A 24,842-nucleotide genomic window follows, 5' to 3' on the forward strand; every position below is an offset into this window, starting at 1 on the left:
TAAAATGAACAAGTTTGTGCTTCCACCACAAAATGCATGTAGATTTAAAAGCTATTCCATTACCGGGTTACAGTGGGTGTATAAACCAGAGCTCTATCTGCAAGTGTTAGTGTGCAACAGGAAGGAATCTGAGCTTGCTTTTCCACTAGGCTTTTCCTGTGTGTTTTAACATGTCTCTTGTTATGTGTCATCTGTGGCCCAGCTATAACGAAAAAGGCAAGCTGATCTTCTCCAAGATGTCAGTTTATTCCATCAGTTCCCTTCTCCAGAACCACAAGGGCCAATCTCTGTTTATAAGAGGGAAAATGGTCTCCCAAACCCTGGAAAGCTTTTTTGCCTCTTCAGATGAAGAGATCTGTGAAGAGCACTCTCCTCATTGGTTCAGAAACACTCATGGCCAGACACAACCTGTCAGTCGAGCAGAAAAGGAAGTGAGTATCTGGATGGGGCAAGAATGCAAGGGTTAGAAGGGTCTCATTTCTCGTCCACATCTCTCCTATTTCATGGGTATTTGAGCTTCCGCTCTAAGAAGTGACTGTCAAAACATGGTTATTCCATGGTTATCCCATGGTTATTCCTTGGTTATTTGTGACAAATCCAAAGGAACCAGGGCGTCTTTGTTGTCCCTGTTTGCACAGCTGGCTTCTAGAAATGTTGTCATCGCTGGCTCTGCTCAGTGCAGATGTGTCTTCCCTGCAAGGAAAAAGAGAGAAGAGGTTCCATGGATTTATATCAGTGCCTGAATGTTGTGCTCTTACATGTAAAGACAAATAAGCATTTTTGTAGTCATTTGGATACACAGAGCCAAACCCAAAAGCTCTCATTTAGAGGACAGACATCATAACAACAGCAAGCATTGCCATTGCAAACAGCATGGGGTGGCATTGTGGAGGAAATCAGCCTTTCCACTCTGCACTGCTCATATACGATCACATCCAATCCAGGCAGCAGAAACCCTGTTCGAAGTTGGTATTTCTGGTAGGAAATGAATTGACAGCCTCAAAACCTTCAATACCTTGAAGCTGTCCAGAGAAGCCAAAATAAACACCAGGTGTGTGTTAATGTGCAGAATGAGGGGGGATGCATGACACCAACAGCTGAGCCAGAGAACTGTTCTTTTCCTGTATCTGGAAAAGACTGTGTTGGGGAAAAGTTAACTGGTGGTGACACAGAAGTAGGAGGAGAAAGGCTGCAGAGAAGCCTTTTGAGAGCTCCTGTGCCTGGGCTGTTTCCCTGCTCAAACCAATCTGTGCAGACCCTTCCGTTTGCTCTTTCTAGATCAATGTCAGAGAGGCCAAAGAGATTTGGCACAACATGAAGAAGCTAGATGGGGATGCAGAGAAGAAATACAAGATGACTTGTGATGGTAAGAGAGCACAGATGTAAATGCCTTCAGGTAAATAGCTATTATAGACAATGAAATGGATTCATGCTGCTTATTGCTGGCTGTGCACCAGCAATGAACACCAAAAAGTCCTGTTCTGCTGCCACTGGCTCAGCAGGTTTCTCAGAACAGGCCCAAAGGGTGGAAGATGTTAATTTTTCTTTAGAAAAATGATGGGACTATTCAGGTATGGAGCAAAACCATACAAATAATGTGTGAGACAGTGGGGAGCAAGTGCTAACAGTGAGTGTTCACTCCTTACTGCTGCCAGCACATCCTTTCCTCTAGCTTGTCCTTTCCTTCTTAGCATGTGTGCAGATAGCGCCAGAGGTAGCTTGTGCTGGGGAAAACTGTCTTCCGTGCCACCTCCTTTGTGCATTAGGATTCTGAGGTCAGCAGCAAAGCTGCTATCCTCCAGTGCGCTCAGCTTGTTTTGTCTGGGTGTTGGGTTTCATCTTTCATCCAGCCAAAGCTGACAGAGCAACATCTGGGAGCAACAGGGATTGTTGCAACCCCTTCGATGTCATGCAAATTCCAAGCCAGAAGTAGAGACCAAACCATTCATTTCCTTAAGAAAAAGAGGTACTTTTGTCTTAAAGGTCATGGAGGTTTATGATGGGAAGCTACCTGCTCACTGACATGCCTTGTTTCTCTCAGGGTATTTGAAGCTCTGGCAGCTCAGCAAGCCTCAGCTCTCAGGGTATGATGCCATTTTTGTGGATGAAGCACAGGACTGCACTCCAGGTGAGTGGAGACAGGAGACAGAGCTGCAGCCCCCCTAAGCACTAAGAGAGTATGTTCCTGTGCTGGGGGCTGTGTGAGAAGTAGCGCAGTTAAAAGGAAATTGCTATAACATTGAACTGACCTTTTGCTTGATCCCAGATCCGTGCAAATTCAGGAAGGCAGCTGGAAGAGCACATGTGCACCAGCTTGAGGGTTGTTTCCAGCTGCTGCGAGCATCCATGCATGCCACCCAGACCCTTTTGCTGTTGCTTTGCTGCTAACAGAGAAAAAGAGAACAAAACAGAGCCAGGGACATGGTTTATTACAAGAGTGGTGAGACATTAAATGGTTCAGCTGCCAGAACAGCAGAGCTGCTCCATAGAATCCCAGACTGGTTTGTGTTGGAAGGGACCTCAAAGCTGATCCAGTTCCAACCCCTGCCACAGGCAGGGACCCCTTCCACTAGAGCAGCTTGCTCCAAGCCCCTGTGTCCAACCTGGCCTTGAACACTGCCAGGGATGGGGCAGCCACAGCTTCTCTGGGCACCCTGTGCCAGCGCCTCAGCACCCTCACAGGGAAGAGCTTCTGCCTAAGAGCTCATCTCAGTCTCCCCTCGGGCAGGTTAAAGCCATTCCCCTTGGCCTGTCCCTACAGGCCCTTGTCCAAAGCCCCTCTCCAGGTTTCCTGGAGCCCCTTTAGGCACTGGAGCTGCTCTAAGGTCTCCCCTTAAGGAGCCTTCTCTTCTCCAGGCTGAACCAGCCCAGCTCTCTCAGCCTCTCAGTGTATTCACTCTGCTTTAGCACTATGCTTTGAGCATGAAGACCTAGAGGTGCATAAAAAATGCAAGTCTTGCCCATGCTTTCTACCACTCTGGGGATTCCTGAGTCATGGCAGAAACCTGCTTTCTGTACCAGGGATACAGGGAGTAGCTCTTTGTTGCAGAGTAAGTTGAATTGGTACTAAAGGGATCTGAGCACACCAAACCGTGTGATGAGGAACAAAAGGGGGACAGAAGAAAGCCCCTACTATCAAATCAGTGCAAAAGCTCCATCAGATCTCCCACCCATACTCTCTGGAGACCTCTGCTTGTGTTTGGCTGTGCTTTTGCAACTGCAGTACAAGAGGTTGCTCTCCTGGCATCACGTGAGCCTTGGGCAGGCTTTGTTCAAGGCCCTGAAGGGGCTTGAGATGTGTGCTGGGTCACTGTGCACACGTGCAGCATGTCCAGGGCACTGGGGATGGCTGGTGGTTTTGTGCTGGGTTAAGATGATGCTGTTGCAGCTCAAGGCCAGGGAAGAATGGCATCAGCCTGTAATAGTGGGAGGGTGTTTGGCAGTTCCCTGTCAGCCGGATGCATCCGTTTGCTTCTCCCCAGCCTGGTGTCTCCTGCACCTGTGTTGTCCTCTTCTTAAATGCTGTGAGTCATCAGGCAAGAGATACTAGAAACACAGAACCAACCAGGCTGGAAAAGCCCTTTAAGCTCATCCAGTCCAACCATCCACAGCACTGCCAAGGCCACCACTGACCCATGGCACTGAGGCCTCGTCTCCACGGTGTGTGAACACTTGCAGGGACGGTGGCTGCAGCCCTGCCCTGGGCAGCCTGTTCCAATGCCTGAGCACCCTCTGGGGCAGGAATTGTTCCTCAGCTCCATCTAAACCTGCCCTGGTGCAGCTTGAGGCCGGTTCCTCTTGTCCCATCCCTTGTTCCTTGGGAGCAGAGCCCAGCCCCTCCTGGCTCCATCCTCCTGTCAGGCAGTTGCAGGGAGCCATCAGGTCCCCCCTGAGCCTTCTCTTCTCCAGACTGAACCCCCCAGGTCCTTCAGCCATTTCTCACCACACTTGTACTCCAGGACCTTCACCAGCTCCACTGCCCTTCTCTGCCCCCACCTTCAGGACCTCAATGTCTCTCTGGCAGTGAGGGGCCCAGGGCTGAACACGGGATTCAAGGTGCAGCCTCACCAGTGCCCAGTGCAGGGGCACAGTCACTGCCCTGGCCCTGCTGCTGCACTGGTGCTGGTACAGGCCAGGGTGCCAGTGGCTTCCTGGCTGCCTGGGCACAAGCTGCTCACGTTCAGCTCCATCAGTCCGGCTCATTTCCCATGAGCAGTTTCCAGCCGCTCTTCCCCAAGCCTGGAGCGTTGCAGGGGGTTGGTGTGGCCCAGCTGCAGGACCCAGCACTTTAATTTGCTGCCTGTACAGGCAAGAGATGTTGTATGTTTCACTTCTGCTTTATAAGCAGACTTATGCTTATAAACCCCTTAATGCTCTAATGTTTTCCTGCAGCCATCGTGGATATTGTGGTGTCACAGAGATGTGGTATAATCCTTGTGGGAGACCCTCACCAGCAGATCTACACCTTCCGAGGTGCTGTCAATACCCTCTACTCAGTGCCTCACACCCATGTCTACTACCTCACCCAGGTAAGATGAGCATCTGCTGCTGTCCTTCCCTGGATACAGCCCTAATGCAGTGGAAAATGTTCCACATCATTTTTCAGCAGGCATCCAACAGCCAGAATCCTGGAGTCTGTCACTGTGGGGTGTTTGCTTTGCCTTGGGCTGGTGGCGTGCTCTGCTGTTCACACTCTGCACTGCAGAGCTCCCCTAGGACTCTTAGTGGAGTGATCCCATCACTAGGAAAGACACATAGCTTGCAAAATGGGCACTGGGCTAAAGACCTTCATGTATGGCTTGTTTCATAGAATCATGGAAGAGTTTGGGCTGGAGATGACCTTAAAGCTCCTCCAGTTCCACCCCCCTGCCACGGGCAGGGACACTTTCCATTAGAGCAGCTTGCTCCAAGCCCCTGTGTCCAACCTGGCCTTGAACACTGCCAGGGATGGGGCAGCCACAGCTTCTCTGGGCACCCTGTGCCAGCGCCTCAGCACCCTCACAGGGAAGAGCTTCTGCCTAAGAGCTCAGCTCAGTCTCCCCTCGGGCAGGTTAAAGCTGTTCCCCTTGGCCTGTCCCTACAGGCCCTTGTCCAAAGCCCCTCTCCAGCTTTCCTGGAGCCCCTTTAGGCACTGGAGCTGCTCCAAGGTCTCCCCTTAAGGACCCTTCTTTTGTCCAGGCTGAATCAGCCCAGCTCTTTCAGCCTGGCTCCACGGCAGAGCTGCTCGAGCCCCTGCTCATCTTTGTTACCCTCTTTTCAAGGAGATCCCCTCTTTTCTGGGTTAGCTCTCAGCTCAGCTGAGTGGGCAGGGGGGATGTATCCTTCTTGCTCACATTGCCAGTCAGTTACAACAGTGGGGTCCCATGAGAGATAAAGGAGTTGCGAGCAAAGGAGGTGAATTTTGCCCTGTCTGCTGGTCCCATCTCACAGCACAGCTCCTATCTCCTTGGGTGTAAGGATGACCAGGATTTCTAGGAATAGTCAGGAAAGGGTTTGCGTGCTCTTTCTAAGAGAGTTAGTCCAGAAGGTTGGTGGGAATTGCAGAGTTCCATATATAGTGATACTTTTCTCAGGTTCTAACACATTCTTCTGCTTTTTCCTGCTGTTCCCTTCATTTTCCCACGTAGAGTTTCAGATTTGGGCCTGAAATAGCTTACATTGGAGCAACCATTCTGGATGTCTGCAAGAGGATCAGGAATAAGACGTTAGTGGGTGGAAACCAAAAGGGTGAGTTGTGTTGGTGCCTCTGAGCACAGTCAGCTCCATTCAGTGATATTGAACTGCTCCATAATAAAATGCCTCAGGATTCATCCTGATCGCTGATTTACTTTGGGTTCAGATCCCTGTTCTCTAACTGGGAGTTTCTCCATGCAGGTGATGTGAGAGGCAGCATGGAAGAGAAGGTGACGTTGTTATCACGAAGCAATTTCAACGTGTTTGAGGATGCTGTGGCACTCACTGGGAAAGACAGACCAGTTAAAATACACATGATTGGGGTAAGGGGAGATTGCCAACGTGACTTCCAAGTCCCCAAGCCTGTTGGCACTTGGAGCAGTGACACCTACAGGAGGCTCGAAATAGGTTGTGGCTGAGCTGCTTGTGGTTTAAAACTGATATTCCGGGAGAAAGCAGCAATCTGGTGTGGATGGGGAGGAGTCTTAGTGCAGCTCTTCTCAAGTCTGTGCAGACAAGAGCCTCTCTTCAGGCCCATGGGTCTCTCTTCAGGCCCGTGGGTCTCTCTCCATCAGGCTCAGATGAAACAGCAGCAGCTCCAGTTTACTGCATGGGACTGGGGAAGGGGGACAATGAGCATTTCAAGCTCTCATAAGGGACAATACAACAGTTGAAGCTGAAGGTGTCATAGATGCTACAGAAAGCTGTGCTGTGCACGTTGCTAACTTCTAGCCCTGTGGTGGTCTGCTCCCTGGCTCAATACACCCAGGAAAACCAGGACAAGTTGGGGCACCAGCCTTTTTAGTGAGGAAAATAGGGATTTTCAGCAGTGACAGATGTTAACCCTTCGAAGGAGCAACAGCTCTGAGGTTTGTCTTGAGTTTTCAATCATGGAGCTGAAGGAGAAAGGAGTGTGTGGACCCCTTCAGAAAGGGAATTATAAGTTCGTCATTTCTCCACTAGAAAGCTGTGTGTTACAAGCAAAGAGTGTTTGAACTGGCTGCTTGCTACCAGAAACCTGTTTTTGGAATAAGGCTAAATTCGGACTGATTCTGCTTTTGATGGAACCAAACTAACTGGATTTGGAAACAAGAGAGGGAAAAGTACTTCCTGAAAGGAAAAATTGCCAAAGCAAAACCTTTGGTTTCAGTTTATATTGAAACTGAAGCATTTAAAGCCCATTGAGCAAGGTTTACCCTCTTTGCATGGACCATCACTTCAGGTCAGAGGATGCAGTTGTGCCTGGAGCTGGCTTTCCCCATCAGCATGGAGGCAACAAGCCAGCAGCATCTATGGCACAAGAGACATCTCAAGCTCATTTTAACAAAGCTGAAATGCCATTTCCAAAGCTTAAATGCCCCCCAAATTAACCTTTTTTAATGAGCAAAAGAGAAAAACATGCTAAAAATATATTTGAAATACCTTTGAATATAAAGTTCTGCCATAGCTCTGTGATAACGGCAGTCAGTAAATGTACTGTTCTCCTCTTGCTGTCCATCTGTCTGTCTGTCTGCAGAGTGGGCTGGGGCATTCCCTTTGTGATACAGTTCCAGGAAACCAGCTCTGCATCTTCATCACATTTCCCTTATTCCCCCACTTTTAACACCAGTAACAACTGGACTTTGCTTTCTTATCTCAGATTCTACGCAGCACCTTTACTCCTATATATTAAGGTTCCATTACTGGTTTCTTTTAGGGGCTTGCTCGTTTTGGCCTGAGGAAAATCCATGATCTTTGGAAGCTCAGTCAGCCTGTGGATGAACGGAGAAGATGTGAGTATGTCCTCACCCTCCTTTGTGTGTGTGTGTGACCCTCCAGCAGTGGCTTTAAGCTGAAAGAGAGGAGATTTAGATAAGATATGAGGAAGAAATCTCTCCTGTGAAGCACTGTCAGTTTTCCACTGAAATGGAAATAGAAAATCATGGAATGGTTTGGGTTGAAAGGGACCTTAAAACTCCTCCAGTTCCACTCCCCTGCCACGGGCAGCGATGCCTTCCACTAGAGCAGCTTGCTCCAAGCCCCCGTGTCCAGCCTGGCCTTGAACACTGCCAGGGATGGGGCAGCCACAGCTTCTCTGGGCACCCTGTGCCAGCGCCTCAGCACCCTCACAGGGAAGAGCTTCTGCCTTATCTCCAACCTGAACTTCCCCTGTTTCACTTTGAACCCATCACCCCTTGTCCTATCACTCCAGTCCCTGATGAAGAGCCCCTCTCCAGCATCCTTGTAGCCCCCTTCACACACTGGAACCTGCTCTGAGGTCTCCACGCAGCTTCTCCTCTCCAGGCTCAACAGCCCCAATGTTCTCAGCCTGTCTCCATACAGGAGCTGCTCCAGCCCCTGAGCATCCTCGTGGCCTCCTCTGGACTTGCTCCAACAGCTCCGTGTCCTTCTGATGTTGAGGACACCAGAACTGCACACAGTGCTGCAAGTGGGGTCTCATGAGAGCAGAGTAGAGGGGCAGGATCACCTCTTTAAATATTAAGTGTAATTCAACTCCGAAACTCGATTAGAATTTAAAGCTCCCATTATACGTGTCTGTTGAACAAACTCCTGTCGTCTGCTCCTTCTCTTTTCAGTAAACCTGGTAATAAATGACTCCTTCATCAAGAAATGGGAAGAAACTCAGGGCTTCTTTGGTCTAAAGGAATATGCAAAGCACGTCAATGACAAGGAGCTGCAAACAAAGATTGACATAGTGGAGAAATACAGAGAGCGCATCCCTGAGCTGGTGCAGCAGATTGAGAGCAGCCACGTGCCACACGAAGCCGGGGCAGGTAAAGCCAAGCTGTGTCTTTGACAGAGGAGCAAATCCAGGGCTTGTTTTCAGTACAGCATCAGTGCTGAACCCCCCTCGTTCTGCAGTTTGGATCAAATTGGGCTTTTAGGGAGAAGGGAGGTTGAAAGTGCATCTTTTGGCATGCATGTGGGACTGCAGGTGGGGTTCAGTGCAATGAATCTGCCAATGAAAGATGGCTCAGTGTACACTGGGATGTTGTGGCTGCCCCATCCCTGGCAGTGTTCAAGGCCAGGTTGGACACAGGGGCTTAGAGCAACCTGCTCTAGTGGAAGGGGTCCCTGCCCATGGCAGGGGTTGGAACTGGATGAGCTTTAAGGTCTCTTTCGACCCAAACCAGTCTGGGGTTCTTTGAGTATTTCTCATGGTGGGAAGGCCCTAGGACTTACCCTGCTCTTTGAGATTCCTGGTGGAGTTGCCCTGCTATTTGCTGACTGAAACTTGGGAAGGGGAGAAGGCAACCAAGTGAAAAATACGTCAAATAAAGAGCATTCCTGTTTGGAAGCAGGAGCCAGGCTGCTGACAACCAGACATCTTCCTTGGCAGGGAAGTTGTCTTCAGCAGTCTGGATTCCCAGTAGAGGTGCTTTGCTTCTGATTGCTATTTGGGAAGAAGTGAAGTGAATGCAGAATGGAATCACTGCGTTTCACTTGGTGCTTTGTGACATTGAAATTCCGTTCGTACTGCAGTGCCTGATCTTTATTCCTTCTTGTTCCCCACATGTGCTGGTCCCAGATTACCTCATAGGGACTGTCCATCAAGCCAAAGGCCTGGAGTTTGACACGGTGCTGCTTGCGGATGACTTTGTGCAAGTACCAGCTCTCAGTGGGAATTACCAGATTAGAACTGACCCCATTATTGGTAAGGGAACAGCTTGGTGTGGTCCCCATCCTGATCTGGAAGTGAGCAAGCCTGTGCTTATCAGTGCCATCACGTGCCACTGTCAAGGGATTATTGATCTTGTAGTTTCCTTCACAGCAAGGTAGGAGTATTCCTGTACTCGAGCTTGTAGGCATCTAGCAACAGAGAAAGACCAACTCCATGCTTGGGAAAGACACTGCTTTCCTTAGGTGCTTGCTTTGGAAGGGCTGGTCTCTTCCCAGCGAGCAGAGAGGTGGCTGCAGAGGGAATCTAGACGCAGAGAAGCTCCACCAGTGTCACGTCTGTGCCTGGGAGGTAGGAGAACACATATCAATGAGCTGCTTCTCATGTAGAATCCTGCCTTTGCCTGGAGGAGGAACATGGAGCAAGGCAGGAGCTATCGGTGGTGTTAGGAGGAGCTGCACAGCAAATGCAGCAGAGTTCCTGCAGAAGCACCCAGTGTCCTTCCAGAAACACCAGCTGAAGTGTTAGGCTGAAGGCAGAGCTGTTCATTCTTGTGCTCTAAAGCTATTGCTGGTCTCTCCTCCAACCTAGACATGTACCCTGAGGATGAGTGGAACCTGCTGTATGTAGCTGTGACACGTGCAAAGAAGTATTTGCTCATGTCCAAGTCCCTGGAACACCTTTTAGCACTGGCTGGGGTAAGTGAAATTGTTCCAAGGTAAGCAGGTCAAAGGAGGTGATCCTGCCCCTCTACTCTGCTCTCATGAGACCCCACTTGCAGCACTGTGTGCAGTTCTGGTGTCCTCAACATCAGAAGGACATGGAGCTGTTGGAGCAAGTCCAGAGGAGGCCACGAGGATGCTCAGGGGCTGGAGCAGCTCCCGTATGGAGACAGGCTGAGAACATTGGGGCTGTTGAGCCTGGAGAGGAGAAGCTGCGTGGAGACCTCAGAGCAGGTTCCAGTGTTTGAAGGGGGCTACAAGGATGCTGGAGAAGGGCTCTTCATCAGGGACTCTAGTGATAGGACAGGGGGTCCAGTGTGAGGTGTCCCTGTCCCTGCACATCTCCAATCACTGCCAGTGTGGTAGAGGAGCATAAAAGAGGATTATCATCAGGTTCACCCTGATCCTCAGGTCCATGCTGATTGTGGACTCTGCCCGGCATGTGCTGACATGGATCAGAGTAGCTGAGGTCATGGTTTTCCCTCAGTTCCTGCACTCTGTACCATGATTTTAGTAGCAAGATACGAGGTTGCAGTGGTTTTGTCTTCCACAGCCCTTGTGTTTGGGTGTTGCCTTCCACAGATCCTGACTTCTTATCCCAGTGCAAGCCCATAGGTTCCCTTTTCTGTGTGCAGTGATTGCCAGCTCTTACTTCACTTCCTTCCTCACTGCTGCTGCTGACTTCTGCTTGTATCTTCTTGTCACCAGGGGTTTGGGGCAGGGTTTTGTTGCAAGTCACTTCCAAGGAGGTATAAAACAGAGATGAAAGAACTATTCCCAGTATCTCAGCTCCCTCAGTGATGTGTTCCCTCCTCCTCTTGTTCCTTAGGAGCGTTTCCTTCGGGTGGAGCTGATGAGTGAGGCTGGGAAGGATGGAGCTGCGGTCACTTGCTGTGTGCCACAGTGTACAGAAACGTTGCAGTCCGACTGCGGGCTGGTTGTGAAGAAGCTCCCTTTGATTCACGTATGTCAAACCCTCCTTGGGCTTTTGATATCATGGTTCTGAATTGGGAACCTTCACAATCACTTGTGGGCTGGCTCTGCTTGGGGGCTGTTTGGAGCTGGCACATCAGGGAGGGATAACATGAGTGCTAAGCTCCAGTGGAAGGGAGCAGGGAGCATCCCATAGCTGCATCTCATGCACAGTCTGAGGAAGTTGGGGCTGTTCAGCCTGGAGAAGAGAAGGCTGCGTGGGGACCTCATAGCAGCCTTCCAGTACCTGAAGGGGGCCTATAGGGATGCTGGGGAGGGACTCTTCGTCAGGGACTGTAGTGACAGGACAAGGGGTAACGGGTTGAAACTTAAATGGGGGAAGTTTAGATTGGATATAAGGAGGAAATTCTTTCCTGTTAGGGTGGTGAGGCACTGGAATGGGTTGCCCAGGGAGGTTGTGAATGCTCCATCCCTGGCGGTGTTCAAGGCCAGGTTGGATGAAGCCTTGGGTGGGATGGTTTAGTGTGAGGTGTCCCTGTCCATGGCAGGGGGGTTGGAACTGGATGATCTTGAGGTCCTTTCCAACCCTAACTATTCTGTGATTCTATGATTCTATGCCCACAGCTCCCCAGTCTCTTACTTCTGCTCCCACCCAGCTCCTAACTAGGGGTGACTTCCCCACTGTATGTTTCAGGGGGGTGCTACAGTTCCCACTGAGCCACTGAAGCCTACACCTCTCTTCTGAGATCAATTGTGGTCTCAGTGGAGCTGGTTTTGAGGTTTTGGTATGTCAGATCCCATATCTGGCCGTTGGAGCCTCTGCTGAGGCCATAGAACAGCCATTTGGGGTCAGCACTGACACTCACCTCACTGAAAATCTGGCTTTTGGGTCCCATTTTGGCTTTGATCCCACTGTTCTGCCTGTAGGCTGGATCCTAGAAGGTGAAGGTGAAGGCTAAGCTCTCTGCTGAGCACACAGTAAATCAGTGGAGCTCCATGTCCAGGACAGGAGACAGCAGATGCCTCTGAGCCATACACAGGGGACACGAGCACTGAGGACATTGGGGCTGTTCAGACAGGCCAAGGGGAATGGCTTTAACCTGCCAGAGGGGAGATTGAGATGAGCTCTGAGGCAGAAGCTCTTCCCTGTGAGGGTACTGAGGCGCTGGCACAGGGTGCCCAGAGAAGCTGTGGCTGCCCCATCCCTGGCAGTGCTCAAGGCCAGGTTGGACACAGGGGCTTGGAGCAAGCTGCTCCAGTGGAAGGGGTCCCTGCCCGTGGCAGGGGTTGGAACTGGAGGAGCTTTAAGATCTATTCCAGCCCAAACTATTCCATGACTCTATAACAAAGCCTCATCCTTCACCAGCAAACACCTGCACAGAGATATTTTGTTTGTACCCATTAAACAAACCATCCCATAAGGGGCTTCCCTGATGGCAGAAGATGCTTTGGGTTCATTGTTGTTCTCCTCCCTGGACATGAAGGGCTTGCTTCCCACGTTGGGTTCCTCCAGCCTTCATCTCCTCTGAGGTCTCCTCTCTTTCTCCCACAGAGCAACCACAGCAGGGATACAGGTGGTTACCTCTGCCGCTCTTGCACACAGCAGCGCTTTGGCTCCCTGACACCACTCATCTTCTCCCCAGCACTTCAGGAGCAGCCCATCCAGCTCTAACAAAGCCCTCCAGCTCCCCCAAGCCACCCTGGATGCAATCCAAGGCCTGTTGTCACATCCCAGCTTCAGAATCGGATGGATATTGGAGCAGGATTTCACACCAGCTCCAAGAGGAACCCTCTGGGCTCTCCGCAGGCAGTTGGGAGCCCTTTTCTCCAGCCCCACTTTGTTCTCCAAAGCTGGTCAGTGTGGGCTGCTCTCCATCTATCCACAGAATAACATGCACTTTGTGTCAGACAGGCCAAGGTTTGGGTTCTTTTGAGCATCACCCCTCGATTACCTCTGTCCCAAGGAAAACCCCTCCAGCGACCAAGCTGCCAGGATACTGCTATCTACTCCATCCTGTCAGTTCCTCAGTGAAATCCCTTGATCCACTGGAAGAAGAGGAAATACTGGAAAATACCCAAAGAAACACTTTATTCTGAGAAAATGAACGTTTCACTGTTGGCTCTGGGAAAAGGTCGTTAAAGCTCTCCCAGCTGAATGAGGCAGCCAAGGGATTCCCCAGGCTGTTCCCCTTCTCCCTGGGAAAGAAACCGTAAGGAAAGAAGAGAGTCAGCATCTGAGCAACTGCTTTGATTTGGTTTCAGTCTCACTCAGAGAGAGTTTTAAACCTGAAATTAAGGTTGTAACAAAGTAAAAAAGCCTTAATGCTTTCTTTGTTCTCTTGCCTGCAGTTAAGAAGTTGTCCAGGGTTGCATTTATTGACCAGACACCACAGTAGCAGTGGTGCAAGAGGTGCAGGTGATGGCTTATGCCAGGCACTGTGCCATTCCAAAACTGAAAGTGATTTGGGAAGAGATCAGCTGTTGGACATAGGCCCAGAGCCAAGAGCCGTGCCTGCTGGAGGAAGCCAAGGCATCCTGTTGATTTCCATGGTTATTTACTGAGTGATCGCTTCATTTGCTTCATTCATTTGCTTCACTGGCTCTGATTTTGCTCTCAAAGTGTGGACTCCGCTTGCCCTGTTCTCACCTAAATACAGGCAGAATTTCACCTAAGACTTGGAATTGGACCAGGCACCTCCAGGGATCCCTTCCAGCCTCTGCTGTCTTCCACCAATCCATTGGAAGAGGCTGTGCCACTGCCAGAGGGTTTGGTCTGTTACGTCCCAAGTGCTGCTTCCTCCTGCTTCGATGGTCCAGATCAGTGGCACAACCAGAAACCAAGACAAAGCAGCAAGGAAAGGGCATGGAAGTTGGGTATCAGGTATCAATTAATACCCAGCTGACCTCTAAAACCCCTTTCCCTGTCCAGCTGAGAACAGGCAGCTCCACCTTCCCATCACCCTTGGCCTTGGACAGTAGTGGTGAGCCCTGGCTGCTGCTAAGATGGATTTCACCCCAACCCTGCTCCATTCTTCCTACCTTCAAGGCTGCAAGGATGCCCAAACAGACAAGATCAACTGCTCTGTGTGTATACTTTGATATACATTATATACACATCTATACATAAACCAGCATTTGTCTAGAGCTGCCTCTTCTGTAGCAAGGAGGAAACGAGTGGATAACAACTGGAGTAGACAAAGGGCAACCATGCAAAGGGAAATACTTCCTTAGGTTGTCTTACTGCCTTCAGTCTGATGGTGTCTGCAGTGAAATTGCTCCCTGCCGGCGGCACCCAGGGTCTGCAGGATCCCTGAGCTGTGTATAAGGCACCTTCAGCAGCTTTTGGGTTCACCAGTGAATGGCTGAAAGAGAACAGGAAGGGGGTGAGGCATTTAGAGCCCAGAGCACCCAGAGCATGAGCAGCAGCTCAAGGAGGGGAAACCCCACTTGGGGCACTGTGTGCAGTTCTGGTGTCCCTACATAGGAAGGGCATGGAGCTGTTGGAGTGAGTCCAGAGAAGGCCACGGAGCTGCTGCGAGGGCTGGAGCAGCTCTGCTCTGGAGCCAGGCTGAGAGAGCTGGGCTGAGGCAGCCTGGACAAGAGAAGGCTCCTGAAGGGGAGACCTTAGAGCAGCTCCAGTGCCTAAAGGGGCTGCAGGAAAGCTGGAGAGGGGCTTTGGACAAGGGCCTGTAGGGACAGGCCAAGGGGAATGGCTTTAACCTGCCTGAGGGGAGACTGAGATGAGCTCTTAGGCAGAAGCTCTTCCCTGTGAGGGTGCTGAGGCGCTGGCACAGGGTGCCCGGAGAAGCTGTGGCTGCCCCATCCCTGGCAGTGTTCAAGGCCAGGTTGGACACAGGGGCTTGGAGCAAGCTGCTCCAGTGGAAGGGGTCCCTGCCTGTGGCAGGGGTTGGAACTGGGTGAGCTTTAAGGTCTCTTTTGACCCAAACCAGTCTCCAGCTGCCCCATCACTGGCCTTGCTCCTGGCCAGGGAGTGGGTGTTTCTTGGGGTAGGGGAGCCCAGGTTCACCCCTAGCACCCAAACCCCATCCTCTGCATCCCTTACACCCTCCACTGGGGCAGGTAGCCCCCAGCCTGTACTCTGCTGACCACCAGGACCACCTCCCAACCTCCAGATTCTCACCTCCATGCCCTGCAGTGTGCTCACGGAGCTCACCCACCCACCCTATGGGACACGCACACACCTTTGGGTGCTGCAGGAGTCTCTTCCATGACAGTGCCTTGTTCAGGCTGGGAAGAGCAGTCATGTGTCCCTGGGGTGAAGATGCTCTGTGTAGAGGGGACCAGGACGTGCTCTGCCACGCACTGCCGTCACTTCCAGCTTTCCATCCCAGCCTTGAGCATCCTCTGGGCTGGTGGGTGCTCCGAGTTGCTTGGTGCTGGGTGCTCAGCCCATGGGGTAAACACTGGGTGGCAGCATCTCCTCGTTCTCAGAAGCAGCAGCAGCCTCCATGGGGATGGCTGTCACTGCCACCGCATAGCTCTGCCCTGTGCACCTGCAGAGGGGAGAGGAGCATCACTGGCACCTCAAGGCCTTTCCCTGCCATTCAGAGGCTGAGGAGAACACATCATTGGGATGGAAAGACCTCATGGGGCTCAGACACTTACATTCTCATCCTCCAGAGGCAGCAGGCCACGATGCCAGCAACCAGCAGTACCGAGAGCCCTGTGGGGGAGACCCAGTGGCTGATGAGTGTCATCCAACTCAGACAAAACAGCTCCTCAAATAGCCAAAACCACTTCGTGCACGTTCACAAGGTGCCCTTGTGAAGAAATTTGAGTGCTGCATCCTTCCCCATCAAAAGCATTGCCCTTGACCATGGCAGAAACCACCCGCAGCTGCAAGGAGGGCTTTTAAGCTAAGCAATAAAGTAAATAAACTCCTGTTTGCCAAAATACACTTTTTCCTCAGCTTACCGATGGAAGAGGCCAGGGTCTGGATGGAAACTGGAAAAGAAGAGAGAAATGGAGATTTTTTAGTTGCAATGCAGGTTGGATATAAAGAAAAAGTAAGTTCTTCCCTGTGAAGGTGATGAGGCCCTGGCACAGGTTGCCTAGGGAAGTGGTAAATGCTCCATCCCTGGCAGTGTTCAAGGCCAGGTTGGACAGAGCCTTGGGTGGGATGGTTTAGTGTGAGGTGTCCCTGCCCATGGCAGGGCATTGGAACTGGATGAGCTTAAGGTTCTTTCCAACCCTAACCAGTCTGGGATTCTATGAAAAGCTGGGAAGGCAGGAAGGACTCTCACTAAAAAGGGGTTTGGAGAGAAGGGAAGTAATGCACTGGAGTCGGAGAGCCTTTGCTGGTTGGCCCTACACCCCTTTGATGGATTATCTTCCTTAAGGAGGTGGCCCAACCTGCAGTGTGCTCTGGGGGGGTGTCAGGCAGTGTGGTTGTCCCCAGCGATGACCCTGGAGCTGTTTCCTCTCCCAGTGTGGATGTCTGCAGTGGTGGAAGTGTCTCTGGTGATGTCGCATCAGGTGCCGGGGGTGCGGGTGTTGCTGCTGGAGAGGGGCTGGAGGTCGGGCTGGTGTCAGTGGTTCCTGTTGGGAAAATAGCATAAAACCTTTTAATTTCAGGAGTTAAAAGGCACCCTGCAAACAGCACCATTATTTCAGTGCTCAGGCTTTTGCCTGCTTCAGGGAGGTTGTGGTGAGGGAACAGCCCATTCAGCACCTACAAAATGGTGTGATTTCACACAATGGAAGTAATCCTATCACACCATCAAGCTGTTTGCTTTCTACACCATGGTGGTTGTAGGTTTGCCGTGGCCATGATGACTGCAAACCAAAGCCCATGGGTTGTGTTTGCAGTTTTATCCCCTTGTGCTGGGCAGTTTTATCCCCTTGAATCCTGTGTTCAGCTCTGGGCCCCTCACTACAAGAGAGACATTGAGGGGCTGGAGTGGGGCCAGAGAAGGGCACCGGAGCTGGTGCAGGACCTGGAGCACAAATGTGATGGGGAACGGCTGAGGGACCTGGGGGGTTCAGATGGAGAAGAGAAGGCTCAGGGGGGACCTGATGGCTCCCTACAAGTGCCTGACAGGAGGATGGAGCCAGGAGGGGCTGGGCTCTGCTCCCAAGGAACAAGGGATGGGACAAGAGGAACCGGCCTCAAGCTGCCCCAGGGCAGGTTTAGATGGAGCTGAGGAACAATTCCTGCCCCAGAGGGTGCTCAGGCATTGGAACAGGCTGCCCAGGGCAGGGCTGCAGGCACCGGCCCTGCAAGTGCTCACACAGCGTGGAGACGAGGCCTCAGTGCCATGGGGCAGGGGTGGCCTTGGCAGTGCTGTGGATGGTTGGACTGGATGAGCTTAAAGGGCTTTCCAACCCAGATGAGTCTATGATTCCTCACCCCTCGGGGTCATCCTCTCAGTGTGCGGCGCCATTGGGAGCTCAGGCCTGGGGGTTTCCGGAGGTAGAGCCGGGTCCCCTTTGAGAAGACACAACATGGAGACAACATCAACAGCAGCTCCCACACCACCTCTCATCCTCCTCCACCACCTCCCCGCTCCCCATCACATCCCAGCTGCCAAGAAAAGGCTTACGGATGCACTGGAGCGTGGTGTGGGTCCACTCGGGCTCGCTGGAGTCATCCCACAGGATGCACTGGATGAGGCTGGAGGTCCCGGCTTTGCGCTTGTAGCCAGGGTTGCAGGTGTAGCGCAGGCGGGTGTTGAGCAGGGTGTTGTTGCCCACGTCGATGTGAGCATTGGCCACGTCCTTGGGCCGGCTGCATCGCATTGGCACTGGAGGGGAGGGAAGAAACAAAGAGATGGGTGTCACAACAGGGAGACCTAGCACCCTCTGGCCCTGGCTCACTGATGAATAGCAACCAAGGGGGTCAAATCCTGTCCAGGCCAAAGGGGGAGGAGGGCATTGGGAAGTTGATGCTGCCCTAGGGTTGGAAAAGCCTCATCTAGCCTGCAGGAAGACAGCGTGAGATGGCTGTGCCTGTGCACAGGGGATGGAGAAGGGGAAAGCTCCATTTCCAGCATGTTTGCAGTCACTTTTTAGTTGTAAGTACATAAACAACAGACCCCAGATGAAGTACGCTCAAACATCTGAAGCTGTGGTGTTTTCCTTGGATTTCTTCTGTATTTGCTGCATTCCCTTTTGAGTGGTCCTGCTGTTTCACATGAACCTTATGTAAAAAGTTGAGTGATGGAGAGCTCTGGAGAGATGTGGATCATGGTAATGCGCTCACAGGCACATTGCAGAATGGAAAACAAGGGTGTATGAAGTCTAATTCAGGGCCTGGGTCATGTTTGGCCCTGACAAAATGGAAGGTGTTGAAGTTGGCACTGGGTGCTCAGAGAAGCTGTGGCTGCCCCATCCCTGGCAGTGCTCAAGGCCAGGTTGGACACAGGGGCTTGGAGCAAGCTGCTCCAGTGGAAGGGGTCCCTGCCCGTGGCAGGGGTTGGAGCTGGAGGAGCTTCAAGGTCTCTTTCGACCCAAACCGGTCTGGGATCTATGATCCACTTGTAGCAGCTCCTCTGGTCACTGAAGGCTTCTCTCAGACATCAGGCTCCATCCCAGCACCAGCTGCTCTGGCCTGGCTGCATTCACCACCCCTTATTTCCTGTTTATTTTGCAGCTGGATGTGAAAACTTCCAGGTGTTCTGAGAGTTCTCCAGCCACTTCCCAGCAGTTTTCCCACTGGAGCTTGCAAGGCTATGGGCCTGGAGGCAGCTGAAAGGCAATTACCATCCCGTGGCTGGGCAGTGGGGCTGCGGTGGGCAGTGAGGTCTGGCTTTTCCTCCCCCTAGAAAGGTTTGTGCTTCCCTTGCAGCCTTCATTTGAGGTCAGTTTCGCAAGAGGATGGTACAAGTTCACTTCTTTTTCTGGCATGATGGAGAAAGTTTCTTGTTTACCCAGAGATTACAACATGTGGACAGCTGCTGCCAGCTCCCGTCCCCCAGTGTGAGCCACTGCGTGATGGTCTTGTTCCAGAGCTGGGATGGAGTGATGCATGACTGGGATAAAGCAATATACAGCCACGATGGAGTGCTCCAAAGCTGAGATGGAGTGATGCATGGCTGGAATAAAGCAGTATACAGCCAGGCTGGAGTGGTCCAGAGCTAGGATGGAGCGATGCAGGGCTGGGATAAAGCGATATACAGCCAGGCTGGAGTGGTCCAGAGCTGGGATGGAGCGATGCATGGCTGGGATAAAGCGATATACAGCCAGGCTGGAGTGGTCCAGAGCTGGGATGGAGTGATGCATGGCTGGGATAAAGCAATATACACCCAGTATGGAGTGGTCCATAGCTGGAATGGAGTGATGCACAGCAGAGATGATGTCCATTCAATACAAAGGGATGCTTGGTTGGGCTGGGATAGGGAATGGGATGATGATGGGAGCACAGTGGGAAAGGGAGTGCAGTGGCAGTGGGGATGGGAGCACAACAGGGATTGGAATGCACCGGTGACGGGGACAGGAGTGTGATGGCAGAGGGATGGGAGTATGATGTGGATGGAACAGGACCACAACGTGGTCCCCCAGGCACCCAAAACACCCAGAGATGAAAATCTCTGATCCTACACATCTCCTGCCCCAATTTGTTATCTACCCCCAGGACATCCTGGGGGAATGTAAGCTGTGCTTGGGTGGGTCTGTGCAGGGTCCCATGGCATGGGGACACCCCAAAGAGTTGCATGAGGGAGGGCACGAGTGAGGCTGTTTCAGAACCTCCTCACACATTGCCAGACCTGAAGCCATGCCATAACATGAAGGAAAAGCCCTTCCAGTGCCAAGGTAACTCACAGCCATGTCCACAAAGGGAGCACAGAGGGAATTCCAGCTAGAAGCAGCAACAGCATCCAAAAAAAACAGGAACCTGTGAGTCATGCTTATGCCTTTCAGCTCTTAAACCTCATCTCCTCATCTCAATCCCACCAAAACACTTTCTTTCTAGTTGACTTGGTTGTAAAATGATCTTTTCCCAAAAATGCCCAAAATGAGGATCATCATCTTGTCATCATTGATCATCATCTTGTCATTGTCACTATTGATGATGACAAGGCCCCGTGTCTCTGCTTTCCAGGATTGCTGCATTGATTTCAGTTTGTTTCATAAGATGAAACACATGCCAGGGATTAAAAAGGGAGGAAATCTTTGGTAATTCCGGTTCCCAGTGCTGCTACAGCCCAATTTGGTGAGTGGCCAAGATTTAGCCTTTCTTTTGTACTTCAACAGTGACTATGAAAGGGTGTAAAATGTGAATGGATGGGGAGAGCCGTGGTTGGCTTCATGGGGATCCAAGGGGCTGCACAACCACAACTAGACAGCAGAGAATCCACACGAGGAAAGCTTGGGCGTTTTTCTTGGAAAATTCTAGAAGGTAGAAACCACGTTATCTAATTACCATGCATAAACCTGTCGGAGAGGAACTGCATAGAATCCCAGCTTGGTTTGTGCTGGAAGGGACCTTAAAGCTCCTCCAGTTCCAACCCTGCCACAAGCAGGGACCCCTTCCACTGGAGCAGCTTGCTCCAAGCCCCTGTGTCCAACCTGGCCTTGAGCACTGCCAGGGATGGGGCAGCCACAGCTTCTCTGGGCACCCTGTGCCAGCGCCTCAGCACCCTCACAGGGAAGAGCTTCTGCCTAAGAGCTCATCTCAGTCTCCCCTCGGGCAGGTTAAAGCCATTCCCCTTGGCCTGTCCCTACAGGCCCTTGTCCAAAGCCCCTTTCTGGGTTTCCTGGAGCCCCTTTAGGCACTGGAGCTGCTCTCAGGTCTCCCCTTCAGGAGCCTTCTCTTCCCCAGGCTGCCCCAGCCCAGCTCTCTCAGCCTGGCTCCAGAGCAGAGCTGTTCCAGCCCTCGCAGCATCTCCATGGCCTCCTCTGGCCTCGCTCCAACAGCTCCACGTCCCTCTTGTGTTGGGGATTTTATTTTAGTTGATGGATTCAACTGAACTAAGAGCAATGAACACTTTTTGTTCTCCAGCCACATTTTCAGCCCCAAGGCAGTCCCAATTGCATCAGCACTGCCAGGAACATCACCTGCAGGTCCGGGAGGGGGCCGTTGGGGGGTATTGCCTTCAGAGAAAGCTATTTTTAGCCCATTCCAGTGCACATCCCTGGCAGTAAACGGAGCTCTCCTGCCTTATTTTTGCTGCTGGAGTAATTTTACAGCCCTGCCTACAGCCGGCTGTTGAAAAATAGATTTATATTCTAGAGCACTGAAGCTTTGGCAGCAAACCAAGCTCCTGGAGCCTGGAGAAGCTAAAGCTGTCCTGAAGCTCTTTTCCCCTGTGCTTCCACACAAATCATTCACGATTCCCCCATTTTCAGTTCATTAAGTGCTTCCTAAATGGTCTTTCCACTGCCGCCAGTGGCTCCCTGGCGCTGCTGGCATCCTCCACTGTCTGTGCTGATCTGTGACAGTGTTTCCCAAAGCTGCTGTGTCCAAAGATAGTGAAGGGTGTCCAATAGCTGGTGCAGGGCCTGGAGCCCAAGTGTGATGGGGAACGGCTGAGGGACCTGGGGGGTTCAGATGGAGAAGAGAAGGCTCAGGGGGGACCTGATGGCTCCCTACAAGTGCCTGACAGGAGGATGGAGCCAGGAGGGGCTGGGCTCTGCTCCCAAGGAACAAGGGATGGGACAAGAGGAACCGGCCTCAAGCTGCCCCAGGGCAGGTTTAGATGGAGCTGAGGAACAATTCCTGCCCCAGAGGGTGCTCAGGCATTGGAACAGGCTGCCCAGGGCAGGGCTGCAGGCACCGGCCCTGAAGGGGTTTAAAAGATGTGTAGATATGGTTCTTGGGGACATGGTTTGTCCATGGTGCTGGGCTAGCAATTGGTCTCAATGATCTTAAAGGTCTTCTCCAACCTAAATAACTCCATGACTCCATAATTCTATGACTGTGCTTTTGGAGAGGCATGACACAGTGCAACATTCCTACCCAGTGGCAATGCTCAGGCATGAGCACCTCACAGAACCCATGGAAACCCCGAAGAGCCCACCAGGGTGACATCCCACCGTGACGCACCTCCTGTATGTGCATCACATGGACCCTAAAAATCACCTGGACACCGGTGGGGAGGTGGCAGGAGCCTCCAGGAAGGTGCGAGGGGAACACGGGGGTGTAGATTGGGCACCCTAGGGTGAGTGTAGACACCTCACGGTGGGTTGGGGGGGCACCTAGAGAGAAGCGTGGGCATGCAGGGACTGGTGTGGGCACCCCAGGGAGCAGCGTTGCCACCCTAGGAAGCAGAGCAAGCACCCCAGGGACGTTGTGGGCACCCCGGGGAGGGTATGAGCACCCGGGGAGACGCTTACCGGTATCGGCGGCGGCCCAGGACAGCAGGAAAGCGACGGTACCGCAGAGCAGCGGCTGCAGCGGCCGCTCCATGGGACGGCGCCGGCTGCGCCGGCAGCACGGGCGCCGGCCCGGGCGGCTCAGGACTCCAGCCGGGGCTCGGCGGCGCTCCGCCGCTGCACGCCGCCGCCGTCGGACATACCCGTCGCGGCTAGTTCCGTCTTCTCCTTTCGCTTTCGCTTTTGCCCTGATGCGACGGAGAGGAACGCACCGCCCTGCCGGGATGGGGAGCTCGGGGAGGTGGGATGCAGCGCTCCGGGCGAGGCTCGGTACTAGGGGGGAAGGATGCAATTCCCGGGGGGAGGCGAGGGCTGAGGGGGTGTCGGTACCCTGGGGAGGACACGCAAAGCATTCGATGCTCTCCCACACTCCATAGAATCAATGAGGTTAGGAAAGATCTTTAAGATCACCAAGTCCAATATTCCCCCAGGACTGCCAAGTTCACCACTAAACCATGTCACTAAACGCCTCGTCATCCTTGTCTCTGAAGGATGAAACTGAAGAGACGCAGATTTGATGGATGGACCATTTGGTGGATAAGGAATTGGCTGGATGGTGCCACTCAAAGAGTTGTGGTCAATGGCTTGATGTCCAAATGGAGATCAGTGATGAGAGGTGTTCCTCAGGGGTTGCTGCTGGGATCAGTGCTGATCAACACCTTTGTCAGTGACACGGACAGTGGTATCCCTCAGCAAGTTTGCTGGTGACACTGAGCTGTGTGGTGCAGTTGACACACTGGAGGGAAGGGATGGGATCCAGAGGGACCAGGACACGCTGGACAGGTGGGACTGTGTGAACCCTATGGAGTTCAACAAGGACAAGTGCAAATTGGGACAATCTGAAGCACAAACACAGGCTGGGGGAGACTGGATGGAGCAGCCCTAAGGAGAAGGACTCAGGGGTGTTGGTCAATGAGAAGCAATCCATGACACGGCTTCAGTGTGCACTCGAGCCCAGAAGCCCCCCATGTGGTGGGCTGCACCCCCAGAGCGTGAGCAGCAGGTTTAAAGCCGTGTTTGATGGGGCTTGGAGCAAGCTGCTCTAGTGGAAGATGTCCCTGCCTGTGGCAGGGGGCTGGAACTGGAGGAGCTGTAAGGTCTCTTCCAACCCAAACCAGTCTACGATTCTATGATGTTGTATGGAGCTGGTTCTTCTAATTCAACCCTCCCTTTTGCCCTGGTACAGGAGACAGACTTTACACTGATGTGGTTCAGAAAGATCTCAATGACTGCAGAAGACACATGGTGGATATGGTCAGATATTCACCATTCAATCAAGATCAGACAACACTGATCGTAACAAATTGTCCCCTTGCTGAGCCGAATTGTAACCACACGTTGTTTTCCACTGAATGGGAATGTGGAACAGTGAAATACTCCACAGCCATTCATTACAGAAGGAAAAAGGTCATTTTTTAAACTATCCAGAATGTCTGTTGAGGGATGGAGAGTCACAGCTTGAAGAAAGGCAGTAACATTTGGTGCACCGGGATGAATTTTGGGCTGATTACTGTATGGGTTTGAGTGCATCAGTTCATGCCAATGATGTAACTTAAATCATATTCTCTGGGTCAATGTCCAACAAACCAATCCATTAGCTCTGCTCCACAGTGGGCTCAACTAGAGCATGGAGTTAGGAGTGGGAAGAAGACGTGGGTTTTGGGGTGCTCCACACTGAAACTGTATTAAACATGACATTTGGGGGTTGGAACTAGATGATCTGCTGGTCCTTTCCAACCCAAAGCATTCTATGATAACAAGAAATCATAGCCACAGACTGTGGGTTCAGTTCTGGATGGTTCTAAGGCCAAAGTCTGTAACACTTCAGTGGGCTGCCAGGATAGACCATTCTTGCCTCATTTTTGCTGTTTTCCTTCACCTTTGCTTCATCACCTTTGCTCGGAGCTCAGCTGCATGCGTCCAGCCATCTGCAGATCCCATGGACTAAACACATCCAAGGTAAAGAAAACACAGCAAAACTGGTCCCATTAGTTAAGGGGTTATGGTCACAACTCAGACTAATGCCTCCACCTCCTGCAGCGCATGGTGCTATCATGTTCTACCATTTTTCGACTGCAAAATGGAGATAAGAGTCTAAACAGGCCTGGGCATCACTGCTGGAGCAGTGCTGAGCCTGCGGTTTCACTCACATCTTCTGGGTCTGCTTGCTTCTTAGAGAGAGTGACAAAAGCATGTGATGTGGTCAAGGGAAGGGGACAGCATGCTGTGGCTAGCTGTGGCTTGCAAACACATTTTAGGGGTCTAAAGAAGATCAGCTCTGTGAGCAAATGCTGTGTCAGGAGAGCATTGGGGGCTGCAGGGAAACATGGGCAGGGTTTGGTAAAAGCTGTCTTCGGTCTCTTACGTCTAAGTGAAGGAGTCATCCGGTATAACTACAGCCACCTCATTCAGGCCTTCATGTTAAACCAGATCAGAGGTGTGGGAAGAGGCATCCTGTGGCTGTGTCCCCATCTTCAAATGGGGTGCTTTGTGCAGCGTCTCCTTCTCTCACCATCTACTCAATTCAGAGGAAATCTGGAAGAGCAGCTTGGCTGAGATGC

The 24,842-nt window shown here is 51.9% G+C and overlaps 2 protein-coding genes across 7 annotated transcripts in view; one reads left to right on the forward strand and one right to left on the reverse strand.

Annotated features, from left to right (window-relative positions):
* FBH1 (F-box DNA helicase 1) overlaps nt 1-12,754 on the forward strand; it is a 31,037-nt gene extending 18,283 nt beyond the window's left edge. For all 6 annotated transcript variants that reach the window (XM_065675243.1, XM_065675325.1, XM_065675169.1 and 3 more), the window contains 12 exons: nt 203-431; nt 1,279-1,366; nt 2,042-2,128; nt 4,393-4,529; nt 5,628-5,727; nt 5,875-5,996; nt 7,370-7,445; nt 8,250-8,447; nt 9,203-9,328; nt 9,884-9,990; nt 10,844-10,978; nt 12,500-12,754. In XM_065675243.1, coding sequence (XP_065531315.1) covers nt 203-431; nt 1,279-1,366; nt 2,042-2,128; nt 4,393-4,529; nt 5,628-5,727; nt 5,875-5,996; nt 7,370-7,445; nt 8,250-8,447; nt 9,203-9,328; nt 9,884-9,990; nt 10,844-10,978; nt 12,500-12,619 — 1,525 coding nt within the window. In that variant the 3' untranslated portion in view covers nt 12,620-12,754. The remainder of the gene's footprint in view (nt 1-202; nt 432-1,278; nt 1,367-2,041; nt 2,129-4,392; nt 4,530-5,627; nt 5,728-5,874; nt 5,997-7,369; nt 7,446-8,249; nt 8,448-9,202; nt 9,329-9,883; nt 9,991-10,843; nt 10,979-12,499) is intronic.
* IL15RA (interleukin 15 receptor subunit alpha) lies at nt 226-24,665 on the reverse strand. Its single transcript, XM_065665346.1, has 10 exons — nt 24,647-24,665; nt 22,243-22,554; nt 17,511-17,711; nt 17,318-17,395; nt 16,321-16,506; nt 15,883-15,912; nt 15,574-15,631; nt 15,150-15,461; nt 2,250-2,384; nt 226-693 (listed from the first exon to the last, which is right to left on the reverse strand). The coding sequence occupies exons 1-8, from the start codon at nt 24,663-24,665 to the stop codon at nt 15,353-15,355; spliced, it is 993 nt and encodes a 330-aa protein (XP_065521418.1). The 3' UTR covers nt 226-693; nt 2,250-2,384; nt 15,150-15,352.
* Between the last annotated feature and the right edge of the window lie 177 nt (nt 24,666-24,842).

This window comes from Lathamus discolor, chromosome 1, assembly GCF_037157495.1.
Source record: "Lathamus discolor isolate bLatDis1 chromosome 1, bLatDis1.hap1, whole genome shotgun sequence".
Taxonomy (NCBI): domain Eukaryota; kingdom Metazoa; phylum Chordata; class Aves; order Psittaciformes; family Psittacidae; genus Lathamus; species Lathamus discolor.

Excerpts from the sequence above, each read along its gene's own strand:
- IL15RA (XM_065665346.1), bottom strand. Across the intron at positions 17,396-17,510 it reads CACCACGCTCCAGTGCATCC|GGGACCCGGCTCTACCTCCG; the intron begins GTAAGCCTTTTC and ends GTCTTCTCAAAG. Across the intron at positions 16,507-17,317 it reads TGAGAGGATGACCCCGAGGG|GAACCACTGACACCAGCCCG; the intron begins GTGAGGAATCAT and ends TTTTCCCAACAG.